At 43.0% G+C, this 12,730-nt stretch overlaps 1 protein-coding gene across 18 annotated transcripts in view; it reads right to left on the reverse strand.

The window, feature by feature from the left end:
* Nucleotides 1-12,730, reverse strand: part of LOC127482730 (monoacylglycerol lipase ABHD2) — a 290,474-nt gene that overhangs the window by 126,649 nt on the left and 151,095 nt on the right. For 16 of the 18 annotated variants that reach the window (XR_016218314.1, XR_016218325.1, XR_016218319.1 and 13 more), the window contains one exon: nucleotides 7,903-8,070. Coding sequence is in view for 4 of the 18 variants with exons in the window: in XM_089310664.1 (XP_089166790.1) it covers nucleotides 7,903-8,070 (168 nt within the window). In the remaining 14 variants the exon portion in view is untranslated. Of the gene's footprint in view, nucleotides 1-1,950; nucleotides 4,883-7,902; nucleotides 8,071-12,730 lie in introns of those variants that run through there. The other 2 variants (XM_089310666.1, XM_089310667.1) reach the window with 1 other exon arrangement.

The following is a 12,730-nucleotide window of genomic DNA, read 5'->3' on the forward strand; positions in this document are numbered from 1 at the left end:
CCAACAACCACTGCGGCCGGTGTGCTGCGGCCGGCGCACCGTGCTGATCTGAAGGCAGGAGCCAGGTGCTTATCCTAGTCTCCTATGGGGTGCAGGGCCCAAGGACTTGGGCCATCCTCCACTGCACTCCCTGGCCACAGCAGAGAGCTGGCCTGGAAGAGGGGCAACCGGGACAGAATCCGGCACCCCGACCGGGACTAGAACCTAGTGTGCCGGCGCCGCAAGGCAGAGGATTAGCCTATTGAGCCATGGTGCCAGCCAAACTTTTCTATGAGTTCCAATAGTCTCTTAGTAGAGTCTTTTGGATCCCCTATATATAGAATAATGTCATCTGCAAATAGGGGTAATTTGACTTCCTCCTTCTGAATTTGTATCCCATGGATTTCTTTTTCTTGCCTAATGGCTCTGGCTAAAACTTCTTGGACTATATTGAATAGCAACAGTGAAAGTGGCCATCCCTGTCTGGTACTGGATCTCAGTGGGCATGCTTCCAACTTTTCCCCATTCAATATGATGCTGGCCTTAACATTTCTTTGAAATAGCTAGATGCGCTGCATTAGGTGCATATACATTTATAATAGTTACATCTTCCTGTGGAATTGACCCCTTAATCATTTTATAGTGCCTTTATTTGTCTCTTTTAACAATTTTTTTGTTAAAGTCTATTTTGTCTGATATTAGGATGACTAAACCAGCTCTTTTTTGGTTTCTGTTGGCATGGAATATCTTTTTCCATTCTTTCACTTTCAGTCTGGGTGCATCTTTGTTGGTGAGATGTGTTTCTTGTAGGCAGCAAATAGATGTTGTTTTTTTAATCCATTCAGCCAGTCTGTGTTTAACTGAGGAGGCCATTTATAAAGTGACTATTGATAAGTACTGACTTTGCCCTGTAATTTTTCCAAATATATTACTATTTTTTACTTTGAATTTCCTTTGAACTTTTACTGATTTTCTTCCTTTATTTCCTTTCACAGTGATGAACATGTTTCTGTGTGCAACAGATCCTTAAGTGTCTCTTGTAGGGCTGGCCAAGTGGTGACAAATTCTTTCAATTTCTGTTTGTTGTGGAAGGTCTTTATTTCACCTTCATTCATAAATGAGAAATTTGCAGGGTATAACATTCTGGGATGACAGTTTTTTTCTCTTAAGACTTGGATTATATTTCACCATTCTCTCCTAGCCTGTACAGTTTCTGATAAGTCCACTGTGAATCTAATTGGAGATCCTCTGAAAGTAATCTGGCATTTCTCTTGTGCACATTTTAGAATCTTCTCTTTATGTTTTGCTGTGGTGAGTTTGATTACAATGTGTCTGGTGAGGATCTTTTCTGGTCCTGTATATTAGGAGTTCTATGTGCTTCCTGTACTTGGATATCACTTTCTTTCTCCAAATTGGGAATTTTTCTGTTACTATTTCACTAAAAAGGCCTTTCTCTCTTTCCATGCCTTCAGGAACGCCTATGACCCATATGTTGGGTCATTTTATAGTATCCTGTAGATTCCCAACAGTGTTTTCTAATTTTCTCTTTTTGCCTTTGGTTTGACTGTATAATTTCCTGTGCTTTGTCTTCTAAGTCCGATATTCTTTCTTATGCTTTACCAATTCTGTTGTTAAGGCTCTCCACTGCAATTTTATTTGTTCTACTGAATTCTTCATTTCATTCTGATTTCTCTTTAAGATCTCAATTTCATGGGAGAAATTTTCTTTCATGTCCCATATGGATTGCAGTTTTCGTACATTTGCTTCTGATTACTTCTATGTAATCTTACGATCAATTTTTTGACTTCTTTTTTTGCATTTCTTGCATCTCATCATCTTCACAATCTAGTATTGAAGTGCCGTGTTCTTTTGGGGGCATCATGTTGTCTTCCTTATTCTTGTTTCTTGAGTTGGTGAGTTTGTTGCTTGGCATTTGTGGAGATACTTGTTGGTTTCTTCTTTTTTCCCCCCTGTGGTGGTTTTTATCTTTGTTCTGTGGCTCTGTAGATAAGTGGAATGTCTACTCTCAGTGAATATATAGAGCTTTGTAGTGGGTGTGGCCAGGGAGTTCTGTTCAATTCTCTAGGGTTAAGGGCGTGCTGAGGTGACACACAGATTTTGTGCAGTAAATCTTTTTTTTTTTTAATCAGAAGGGAAATTTATTCTGCTCAGTTGAGCTTCTTTCCTGAAAGGAGACCAGTGCCTGAGCGCTAGATCCATTGGGTATAATATTTGTCTGCTCTGTCCCAAGGACCACACAATGGATATGTGCATTCCTCAGTGTAAGTTCAGGTTCTCTAGCAATGTCTCTCACCAGGTAACTGGAAGCCCTAAGTGTGTGGAGTCTCCCACTGTGACCTCCCAAAGTCCCAGTCACAGTTGAGTCCTCCCACACACCCTGTTTTTTTCACAGTCCCCATACAGAGCCTCACACAGTACAAGCTCCTAGCCCTGTTAGTTCTCCCCACCAGAGTCAGGAGTCTCTACTTGACTGGTTGCCGGGTGCAGACACGAGCTGTTACATATGTCCAAAATGGCGACTGCTACATTGGCTTGTTTTAGGATGCTGTTGTAAAGTTATTGGGGAGAGAGAAATGCGGCTATCCTTTATTTTTTCCTCCTCTAGTTTGGCAGGTACACTATCCCCCATGGGGCTCCAAGCCGGGTTCCCTCTAGGCTCTTCGTGCAGCTTTATCGCCAGTGGCTTGAGCTGCTGTGGTCTGGTTTCACCTCATTTTCCAATGCTGGTTCGTATGTTCTTGACTGCTGGAGTCATAAGTTGTGGGTGTCCACGCCTTCCACATAGGTCCACTGTGTCCCTCTAATTTTGGTAGAGTTTCCTCTGCTGTTTTCTCTCTAACTCTTCCCTGAGACTACACTCTCCACTTTTTTTCCCCAGGTTGTTTCTCTGTGCTGGCTGCCTGCTCCTCAGCCCACCTTCCTTTTACCAACTCTAGGCCACACTCACCTCTGAGCACCCAGCCTTTCCTGGGAGGATCCTTCCCTCAGCAGTGTGTTTTCTCCACACTGCCATGGTGCACCAGAGCCACTCTGCCAGTGCTTGAGCGCACAGTGCTGTGACTACTTATCCACAGTCTGCAGAACATGTCTTACCTGCCTGGGTCACACAGAGTATGGCTAACCCCTCATCAACACTAACACACCTTCAAGAACTGGAATGAGAGTAACCTAACACATCACACATACTTACTGTATCTGGATGGTAAGCACTCAATTGCCTGCCAAATCCTTAGTGACCCTTGTTTGACTGCAGCCCCCATTACTGCAGTGGAAGAATCTGGAACAGATGTGAATGAAGCAAGGCTTCACAGCCAATCGGTGGCAGGGCTGGGGTGTGGGAATCAGGGCCTGCCTCCTGACCTGCGATTCCCTGGGGCACATTCCATGTTCAGTCTGCTCTCCACTGCCTCTGACTACTGGGTTCTCCTGACAGGGCCTTCTTTGTTGCAGTCCATAGCACAGCACTTGGGGCAGGGGCCCTGGGCTCCACACAGCTAGCTACTCAACCAGCTCTGAGACAATTCTGGAGGCTGTGGCAGCCAGACCTAGGATCCCAGTTTAGCTCTTTGACTTACTAGCTCTATGCCCTTGCTTGAATTACTTCACTCTCTGTGCCATAAGTTTTTTCTCATCAGAATTTTACTGTTTTATGGGATGCTGTGGAGATAAAAGAGAATCTGTCTATGACAGCAGCACTGCTGCTGGCACACAAAGAGGTATCCTTGCTGGGACGTCTGATCTTGTTGCTGGCAGGTGTGCTGATAGATGGTGCCCTCTAGTCTCTGTCCAGGCCCTGCAGCCAGGCCATGCCTCCCCATCCTTTGCATGTACAGATCTTTATATCCAAGGACAGGACTTTAGACTTACTTCCTATTGTTTTCAGTTGTGTTAGATTTTGCCTGTTTCTGCTTTGTGGGTTCAATTCTGTCTTCCACATACCATTCCCTGTGTGCCTACAGTTATCTATAAACTTGGATATTCATCTGTGTCTTCAAGCCACTGACCAAACTGTTGAACAGAACAGAGTCTGTGAAATGGGTGTCTTAAGGTGTACAAGTGAGTAAAAAGTAGGAAACAGATTCAGAGCACCCAGCACTGTGCCTGGCACAAGGTGAAACAGGATAGAAGCAGGAGTCGCTATTTCCCTACCTGACATGTGTCCAGCTCAAGCTCCAAACCAATTATGAGCAAGGAGCATCTAGACCCAAACCACAAAAGACCTCCTGATGCCCTATTAGGGACATCTCCAGACTGCATGCATGCTCAGAACAGCCTCAAGTGACGGATATGTGATTTTCATAGGATAGTGGTACTGAGCAACACTGTCTTTTTTTTTTTAATTTAAAATTTTTTCCCAAATAAACCTTTTACTTAAGGAGTAAAAATTTCATAAGTACAATTTTAGGAATATAGTGATTTTTCCCATCATACCTGCCCTCCCAGCCCCGCTCTCACCCCACCTCCTCTTCCCTCTCCCATTCTCAGTCCCATTCTCCATTAAGATTCATTTTCAATTAACTTTATACACAGAAGACCAACACTATACTAAAAGTTTTCAATAATTTGCACACACACACACAAAACTGAGAACAAGCTTTATAGTTAATTCTTATAATATAACTCATTAAGGACAGAAGTCTTGCATGGGAAGTAAGTGCACAGTGACTCCTCTTGTTAATTTTACAATTAACACTCTTATGTACAATGTCAGTGATCACCTGAGACTCTTGACATGCACTGCCAAGGCTATGGAAGCCTTTTGAGTCCTCAATCTCCGTTAGTATTTAACAAGGTAATAAGCAAAGTGGAAGTTCCCTTCAGAGGAAAGTACATTCTTCTTTGATGGCCACTTCTTTCCACTGGGGTCTCATTCACAGAAATCCTGTGAAAAAGAAATCCTGTGCCACAGTGTCTTGGATTTCCATGCCTGAAATGCTCTTATGGGCTTTTCAGCCAGACCAGAATGCCTTAAATGCTGATTCTGAGGTCAGAGTGCTATTTAAAGTGATTGTCATGCTATGAGTCTGCTGTGTGGATTGCTTCCCATGTTGGAACATTCTCTCCTTTTTAATTCTATCTATTATTATTGCCAGACACTTGACTTATTTATATGATCCCTTTAACACTTAATCCTATCCATATGATCACTTTAACACTTAAGATCCCATTTTTACCACCCAACACTGCCATTTTGAGCTAACTTTGCAGAAAAAAAAAAAAAAAGAAAGAAAGACAAAAGCACCTGTGCAGAACACTGAGCAGGGTGCAAATCAAAGTGTTGTGTACTGAGGGGGACAAGCCATCTCTGCAGGCTGGATGTTGTGCTGTATGGCAAGGATAAGCTGCCATACCTCCCCAACTCCATTAGAAGTATCTGTTTGGCTCTCATTGAGGAGCCAGCTGGCAAAACATCTTCCCGCCATTCTGTTTGCCTTGTGTCCCAGCAGGAACCCCCAATAAACATTTTTTGGGTTGCATACTGGCCTCGTGTCAATTTCTGCTTGCAAGTAAACTGAAGAACTTAGGGTCAATAACAAAAGCAGAAACACCTGTTCATACTTCCTTATCTACAATCTTCCCTTACTTGCGCTTACAGAAGACAGCACCCTGCCCTGTTACCAATGACAGCATAAACTGGAATGATCTTGCTGGAGGACAATCTGACAATATGTACCAACACACATAAAAAATATTGACTCTGGGGCCAGCGCTGTGGCACCAGTGTGTGTCCTGGATGCCCTACTTCTGATCCAGGTCTCTGTTAATGTGCCTAGGAAAGCAGCAGAAGATGGCTCAAATACTAGGGCTCCTGTATCCACATGGGAGGCTTGGAAGAAGCTCCTGCCCCCTGGCTTTGGAAGAGCCCAGCTCTGGCCATTGCAGCCATTTGAGGAGTGAACCTGTGGATAGAAGACTGCTCTCTCTCTCTCTGTAACTCTGCCTTTCAAGTAAATAAATCTTAAAAAAAAAAAAAAAAAAAAAAAAGTTGGCTCTGTAATTCTACCAGAAATCTGCTCCAAAAGAAGTCATTAAAGAGAAAGAAAAAATTCCATGTACAAGATATTTATAGAACCATTATTTACAATGCCCAAAACTATAAATAACCTTAATGCCCTACAAAAACGAGTGGTTAAGTGAACTATAACAGAGCAGTAATAGTAATGTGGCTCCTAAAAGGTTGAAACATAATGAGTACATCTTTGTGGTAGAGACTACTATAAATAGGTCACCATAGTTATATACACTGTGAGGGCAACTAAATAAAAACTCTGTACACATTGATAAAGGCAGATTGGGAAGATAAAGAAATGGAAAATTCTAGTTATGTTGAGATTATACAAGAGTTTTCAAAATGTTTATGGAAAATCTGCATTGTAGAAAAACTATATGGGCGGGGCTGGCACTGTGGCATAGTGGGTAAAGCCACTGCCTGCAGTGCCGGCATTCCATATGGGCGCTAGTTCGAGTCCTGGCTGCTCCACTTCTAATCCAGCTCTCTGCTATGGCCTGGGAAAGCAGTGGAAGATGGCCCAAGTCCTTGGGCCCCTGCACCCACGTGGGAGACGCGGAAGAAGCTCCTGGTTTCTGGCTTCAGATCAGCTCAGCTCTGGCCACTGTGGCCATTTGGGGAATGAATCAGTGGAAGGAAGATTTCTCTCTCTCTCTGCCTATGCCTCTCTGTAACTCTTTCAAGTAAATAAATAGAATCTTTTATTTTATTTTCTTTATTTATTTTTTTGACAGGCAGAGTGGACAGTGAGAGAGAGAGACAGAGAGAAAGGTCTTCCTTTGCCATTGGTTCACCCTCCAATGGCCGCCACGGCCGGCACACCGCACTGATCCGAAGGCAGGAGCCAGGTGCTTCTCCTACTCTCCCATGGGGTGCAGGGCCCAAGTACTTGGGCCATCCTCCACTGCACTCCCTGGCCACAGCAGAGAGCTGGCCTGGAAGAGGGGCAACCGGGACAGAATCCGGTGCCCTGACCGGGACTAGAACCCAGTGTGCTGGCACCGCAAGGTGGAGTATTAGCCTAGTGAGCCGTGGCGCCGGCCTAAATAGAATCTTTAAAAAAAAAATACATTTAAAGAAAAACTGTAAGGGCTTCAAAAGTTTTCTGCACCAAAATAAACCTACCTTTTAATTCCATTTTCCACGAACTTTCTGAAGTTCCTTTATAGATACAATTTTTGGTTGTTTCCCATTAAAACATATTATAACTTAACTGGTCATAGACATCCCAGGCTTATGTGCCTAAACAGACACACTTACTACATGTGTATTCTTCATGTGTGTATCTATAATCTGAAGGGAGAGCTAGCCTAAGAGTTAAGAATGAACAGAACAGAACACAAGACTTTCAGTTCAAGTCAGGAAACATTTATCTAAACATGAGATCTGGTTCCCACCTTCAAGGAGCTAGAAAATCCAGGGAGGTGCTAATGTGCCAGGTCCCTTCCCAGTGACTTTCGCGTATTTCGTTGCACCCTTGCCTGCCAGTCCCAGAGTCCCGAGGAATGAGTGTCAGTCAGGGTGGCACGGTGGTGAAGGGCACAATCCCTGCCCTGCTCTACTTGGCTCTCAGCTCCTACTTATCAGCCAGGGCACCTTGGGCAACACCTTCCCCTGTGAGCTTCGGTTTCTGCATCTATTTGCTGGCAGTTCTTGCAGTGCCTATCTCAAAAGTTAATCTGAGATATGCATCACATAGGTCCAGTACAGGTTGGCTACTGTTTTAACTAACCGTGCGCCCTATCATCGCTTTGAAACGGGCATGAATTCCAAACTTAAAGAAATAAAAAAAAAAAAAAAGAAAGAAAAGAAAAGAAATAGAGCAGAAGCAGCTTCTCACTTGCAGTGAGAACAGAGAAAGGGGTGCTCCCTTGGCCACACCCTGTGCTTACCATAGGTGAACATGCGTGGTGAGGTCAGTTCAATGTTGGGCAAGGCCCCCAGATGGTTCAGCACGGCACACCGATAGCCATTTTTCTGGGCATAGTCAACAAAGGTACGGATGTACTGCTTCTCGCTGTGATTGGCGATTCCAGGGCAGATGACCATGGTGACATCATCTGCAGGGTGGAGAACGAGAGACGGACATATCCAATAAGTGACACAATAAATGGACACAATTCTATTTTGCTGGCTTAGAAAACAGGACGGAGAAATTTAACATACAACTTTTCACACAATTCTCTGGGAAAGAATATTTTTTCCTTGTGAGCCAAAGCTGTCTATTTCAGTGCTTCTCAAACTATTTATGGTGAAAAGTTGACTTAAAAAATTTCCATGGGGCCAGTGTTGTAACACAGCAGGTTAAGCCACTGCCTGCAATGCCAGCATTCCATATTGGCACCAGTTTGGGTCCTGGCTGCTCCACTTCCAAACCAGCTCCCTGCTAATGTACCTGGGAAAGTGGTGGAAGATGGCCCCTGTATTCACAAGAGAGACCTAGAAATAGTTCCTGGCTCCTGGTTTTGGATTGGCTCACCTCTGGCTATTGTGGCCAACTGGGGAATGAACCAGAGATGGAAGATTTCTCTGTGTCTCTCCCTATCTCTCTTTCTCTCTGTAACTTTGACTTTCAAATAAATAAATAAATCTTTTAAAAAATGAGAGTTTTTATATAAACTAATATGGCAAGCTGTCCAATACATGTTAAGTGAAAAAAAAAAAGCTACTTAAAGGAAAGAGATGTAATATGCTGCCATTTGTGTGGAGGGAAAGTTGTCTATATTTATAAACACTTCCACTAATTCTGGAATCATTCGAACAACAAATCTAACAGGTACCAGCCTGGGAGGGAAACAGAGATGAGAGAGAGACAATACTTTCACTGTATATATTTAATACCTTTTGAGTTTTCTATCATGAGCATAACTTATTTACTTGAAAATATGAATGAATACAAATTTTTCTTTGAAAGAAAAGTATCATGCTTAGGTTATTAAATCTGATTATAATTTTCCTTCAAATTAAGATAAAACAATAAAAATAATTTAATGCTGGCAGAGGAAATGTGAATTTGTAATCAATCTTCATAAAGAACCTTAAAAATTAGACGAACTTTGATGTAGTCATTTTAATTTCAGAATCTTGCCTAAAATTTTATGATGAAGGAAGTTCATGAGAATTTTGTTTCTTTTTTTTTTTTTAAAGATTTATTTATCTTACTTTGAAAGTCAGAGTGGGCCGGCGCTGTGGCTCACTAGGCTAATCCTCTACCTGTGGTGCCGGCACCGCAGGTTCTAGTCCCGGTTGGGGCACCAGATTCTGTCCTGGTTGCCCCTCTTCCAGTCCAGCTCTCTGCTGTGGCCTGGGAAGGCAGTGGAGGATGGCCCAAGTGCTTGGGCCCTGCACCCGCATGGGAGACCAGGAGGAAGCACCTGGCTCCTGGCTTTGGATCGGCGCAGCACGCTGGCCGTAGCAGCCATTTGGGTGGTAAACCAACAGAAGGAAGACCTCTCTCTCACTGTCTAACTCTGCCTGTCAAAAAAAAAAAAAAAAAAAAAAAAAGAAAGAAAGAAAGAAAAAAGTTACACAGAGAGGAGGGGCAGAGAGAGAGAGAGGTCTTCCATCTGCTGGTTCACTCCCCAGTTGGCCGCAATGGCTGGAACTGTGCCGATCTGAAGCCAGGAGCCAGGAGCTTCCTCCGGGTCTCCCATGTGGGTGCAGGGGCCCAACCAGTTGGGCCATCTTCTACTGCTTTCCCAGGCCATAGCAGAGCTGGATCGGAAGTGGAACAGCCGGGACTCGAACCGGCGCCCATATGGGATGCCGGTGCTTCAGGCCAGGGTGTTAACCCGCTGCGCCACAGAATTTTTTTCTTTATCTTTATATAAGGTGAACAAATTTCATGTATTTCATATATATAGATTTAGGGGCATAGTGATACTTCCCACCCCACTCCTCTCCTTCCTTTCTTATAGTGATAAAATTGTAAATAGAAGAATGGTTGAATTGTGGCATGACTACATTCTATGACGCTCATTAAAATTAAAATTGTTTTTAATTTAAAGACTTTTGAATTTCTAATGACATAAAAAAGTATAATATATATATAAAATAATTCAAATTTTGGAAGAACAATGTCTAGAACTGGAGGAAAATGGAGTAAGATGTTAACAGTGGTATGTTGGGTGTTGGATTATGATTGATTCTAATTTTCATCTTAAAATGTTTCTGTAGTGTCTATGTTTCCTAAACTGAGAACTGATTCCTTTTATAATCAAAAAAATCATGCAAGAAAAAAGGATTGTTTTTCTTGAAACATTTCTTGGGGGAAAATACGAGGGAGTTTCAGACAAATTCATGGAAAAGTAGAATAAAATTCTATTTTGGTGTGAAAATTTTTGAAATCCAGTCATACTTTATTCATAATATATATTTTCCATGATTTTTAAAAAAGATTTATTTTATTTGAAGGTATGAGATACACAGTGAGAGGGAGAGACTAGAGAGCGAGCGACAGACAGAGAGAATCTTCCATCTGCTAGTTCACTTTCTAGATGGTCCCAATGGTGGAAACCAGGAGCCAGTAGCTTCTTCTGGGTCTCCCGCGTGTGTGGCAGGGACCATTTTCCACTGTGTTTTTCTTATGCCATTAGCAGGGACCTAGTCGGAAGTGGAGCAGGCAAGACTTGAACTGGTGCTTACATGGGACGCCAGCGTTGCAGGGGTGGCTTGACCTGCTACACCACAACGACCCTGCCGTGAACTTTTTTTTTTTTTAATCTTTTATTTAATGAATATAAATTTCCAAAGTACGACTCATGGGTTACAATGGCTTCCCCCCCATACCGTCCCTCCCACCCACAACCCTCCCCTTTCCCACTCCCTCTCCCCTTCCATTCACATCAAGATTCATTTTCGATTATCTTAATATACAGAAGATCAGCTTAGTATACCTTAAGTAAGGATTTCAACAGTTTGCTCCCACACAGAAACATAAAGTGAAAAATAATAGATGATTTTTTTAAATGATGATGAAATCAGATCAGACCTATTGTCATGTTTAATCCCAGTGAGAATCAAGTTGGGAATTTATAATTTCTTTTTTTTTTTTTTTTTACAGAAGATCAGTTTAGTGTACATTAAGTAAAGATTTCAATCGTTTGCACCCCCATAGAAACACAAAGTGAAATATACTGTTTGAGTACTCGTTATAGCATTAAGCCTCAGTGTACAGCACATTAAGGACAGAGATCCTACATGAGGAGTAAGTGCACAGTGACTCCTGTTGTTGACTTTACAAATTGACACTCCTGTTTATGGCATCAGTAATCTCCCTATGCACCAGTCATGAGTTTCCAAGGCTATGGAAGCCCCTTGAGTTCTCCGACTCTTATCTTGTTTAGACACGGTCATAGTCAAATTGGAGGTTCTCTCCTCCCTTCAGAGAAAGGCACCTCCCTCTTTGAAGACCTGTTCTTTCCACTGGGATCTCACTCACAGAGATCTTTTTGCCAGAGTGCCTGCGTGAACTTTTTGAAGACCCCTTGTACTGTCTCCCCCAGAATCACTCTTATCAGTCCTGTCAGGGGCCAGGTTGATAAAAAGACATGAATAAATACAATGAGATATCAGTCTTGCCCATTTTAATATTCTACCACGGTCCTGGTAGGAGGAGCAGACTGGTCAAACAAAATTTTGCGCTTTAATGGTAAAAGAAACAAATAAAAGCATTGGAGAAAAGAGAAAAGACATATTTAGCTAGATATGGTAGAGAAATAAACATTTGAAAGACAAGGCTTTTAAACACAAAATGAACTTCTAACCTATTTATTTATTCATTCCTTCCATGTCCGATTCCTGGAAGCTGACTGTTCTGGGGACGCGTAGGCTGCTAGCAGAGAGATAAACAACAAGCACACGCAAGGGTAGAGAGTGGCAGGTGCTTTGAGGACCTATGGCAGGAGGACATGACACATCTACCGGGAGGGAAACCCTAGGTAGCTAGAGGAGTCCAGGACTCCCTCGGAGGGGGTGACATCTGAGCTGAGACCTGAATGAGTAAGAGGGGGCAGCTGAGCGACGTTCTGGGGACGAGCATTCCAGGCAGAGGAAACATAAAACTTTGCCACCAGTTACTCAGCAGTTCTGGTTACCATGATCACTGAGAGCTACAACAGGTTTACTGGAATTTACCCATAAATAATTACTGAGGACCTATGAACAAACAAGGTGCCTTTGAACATAAAAGACACATTCTCTTGCAGTAGGAATAGCCATCACAGGGATGCTGGCACGTAACTGCACTTCTTCCAAAGTCCTTGCTACAAAGCATTTCATGAACGTTCTTGAACAGGCAGGACAAACAACATCAAACTTCAGCAGCAATGGGGACTGGAGCTGCTTCTCAGAGAGAGGCCCCCTGACTCTTTCATGATCAATATGATCTTACAGTGTCTTTTTGCAAGGGACACCTAAGCAGAGGGTACCTGAGAGCCTTTGTTAACTACTCTTATTCAACAAGCAAAACCAGCACACGTTGCTTCTCTAAGCCTCAGCTTCCCTGACATGCGGTAGGGATAATGAAGCACCAACCTCACAGGGACGTGGTGAAGATTAAATGAGGTAACAGTAGATCTAAAGCACTTAGAACGGTCTGGCCTTGTTGCTGACATCAACTGAACAGGCTGGTCCTGGGGCCTGCACTCCAAGCTCTCACTCATCCCTACGTGGGGAGCTTGCCTGTCACGAGGAGGTTACAAAACTATTCCATGATGCTTT

The sequence above is a fragment of the Oryctolagus cuniculus genome, chromosome 12, assembly GCF_051225735.1.
Source record: "Oryctolagus cuniculus isolate XC-2025 breed Fujian yellow rabbit chromosome 12, ASM5122573v1, whole genome shotgun sequence".
In the NCBI taxonomy this organism is placed as follows: domain Eukaryota; kingdom Metazoa; phylum Chordata; class Mammalia; order Lagomorpha; family Leporidae; genus Oryctolagus; species Oryctolagus cuniculus.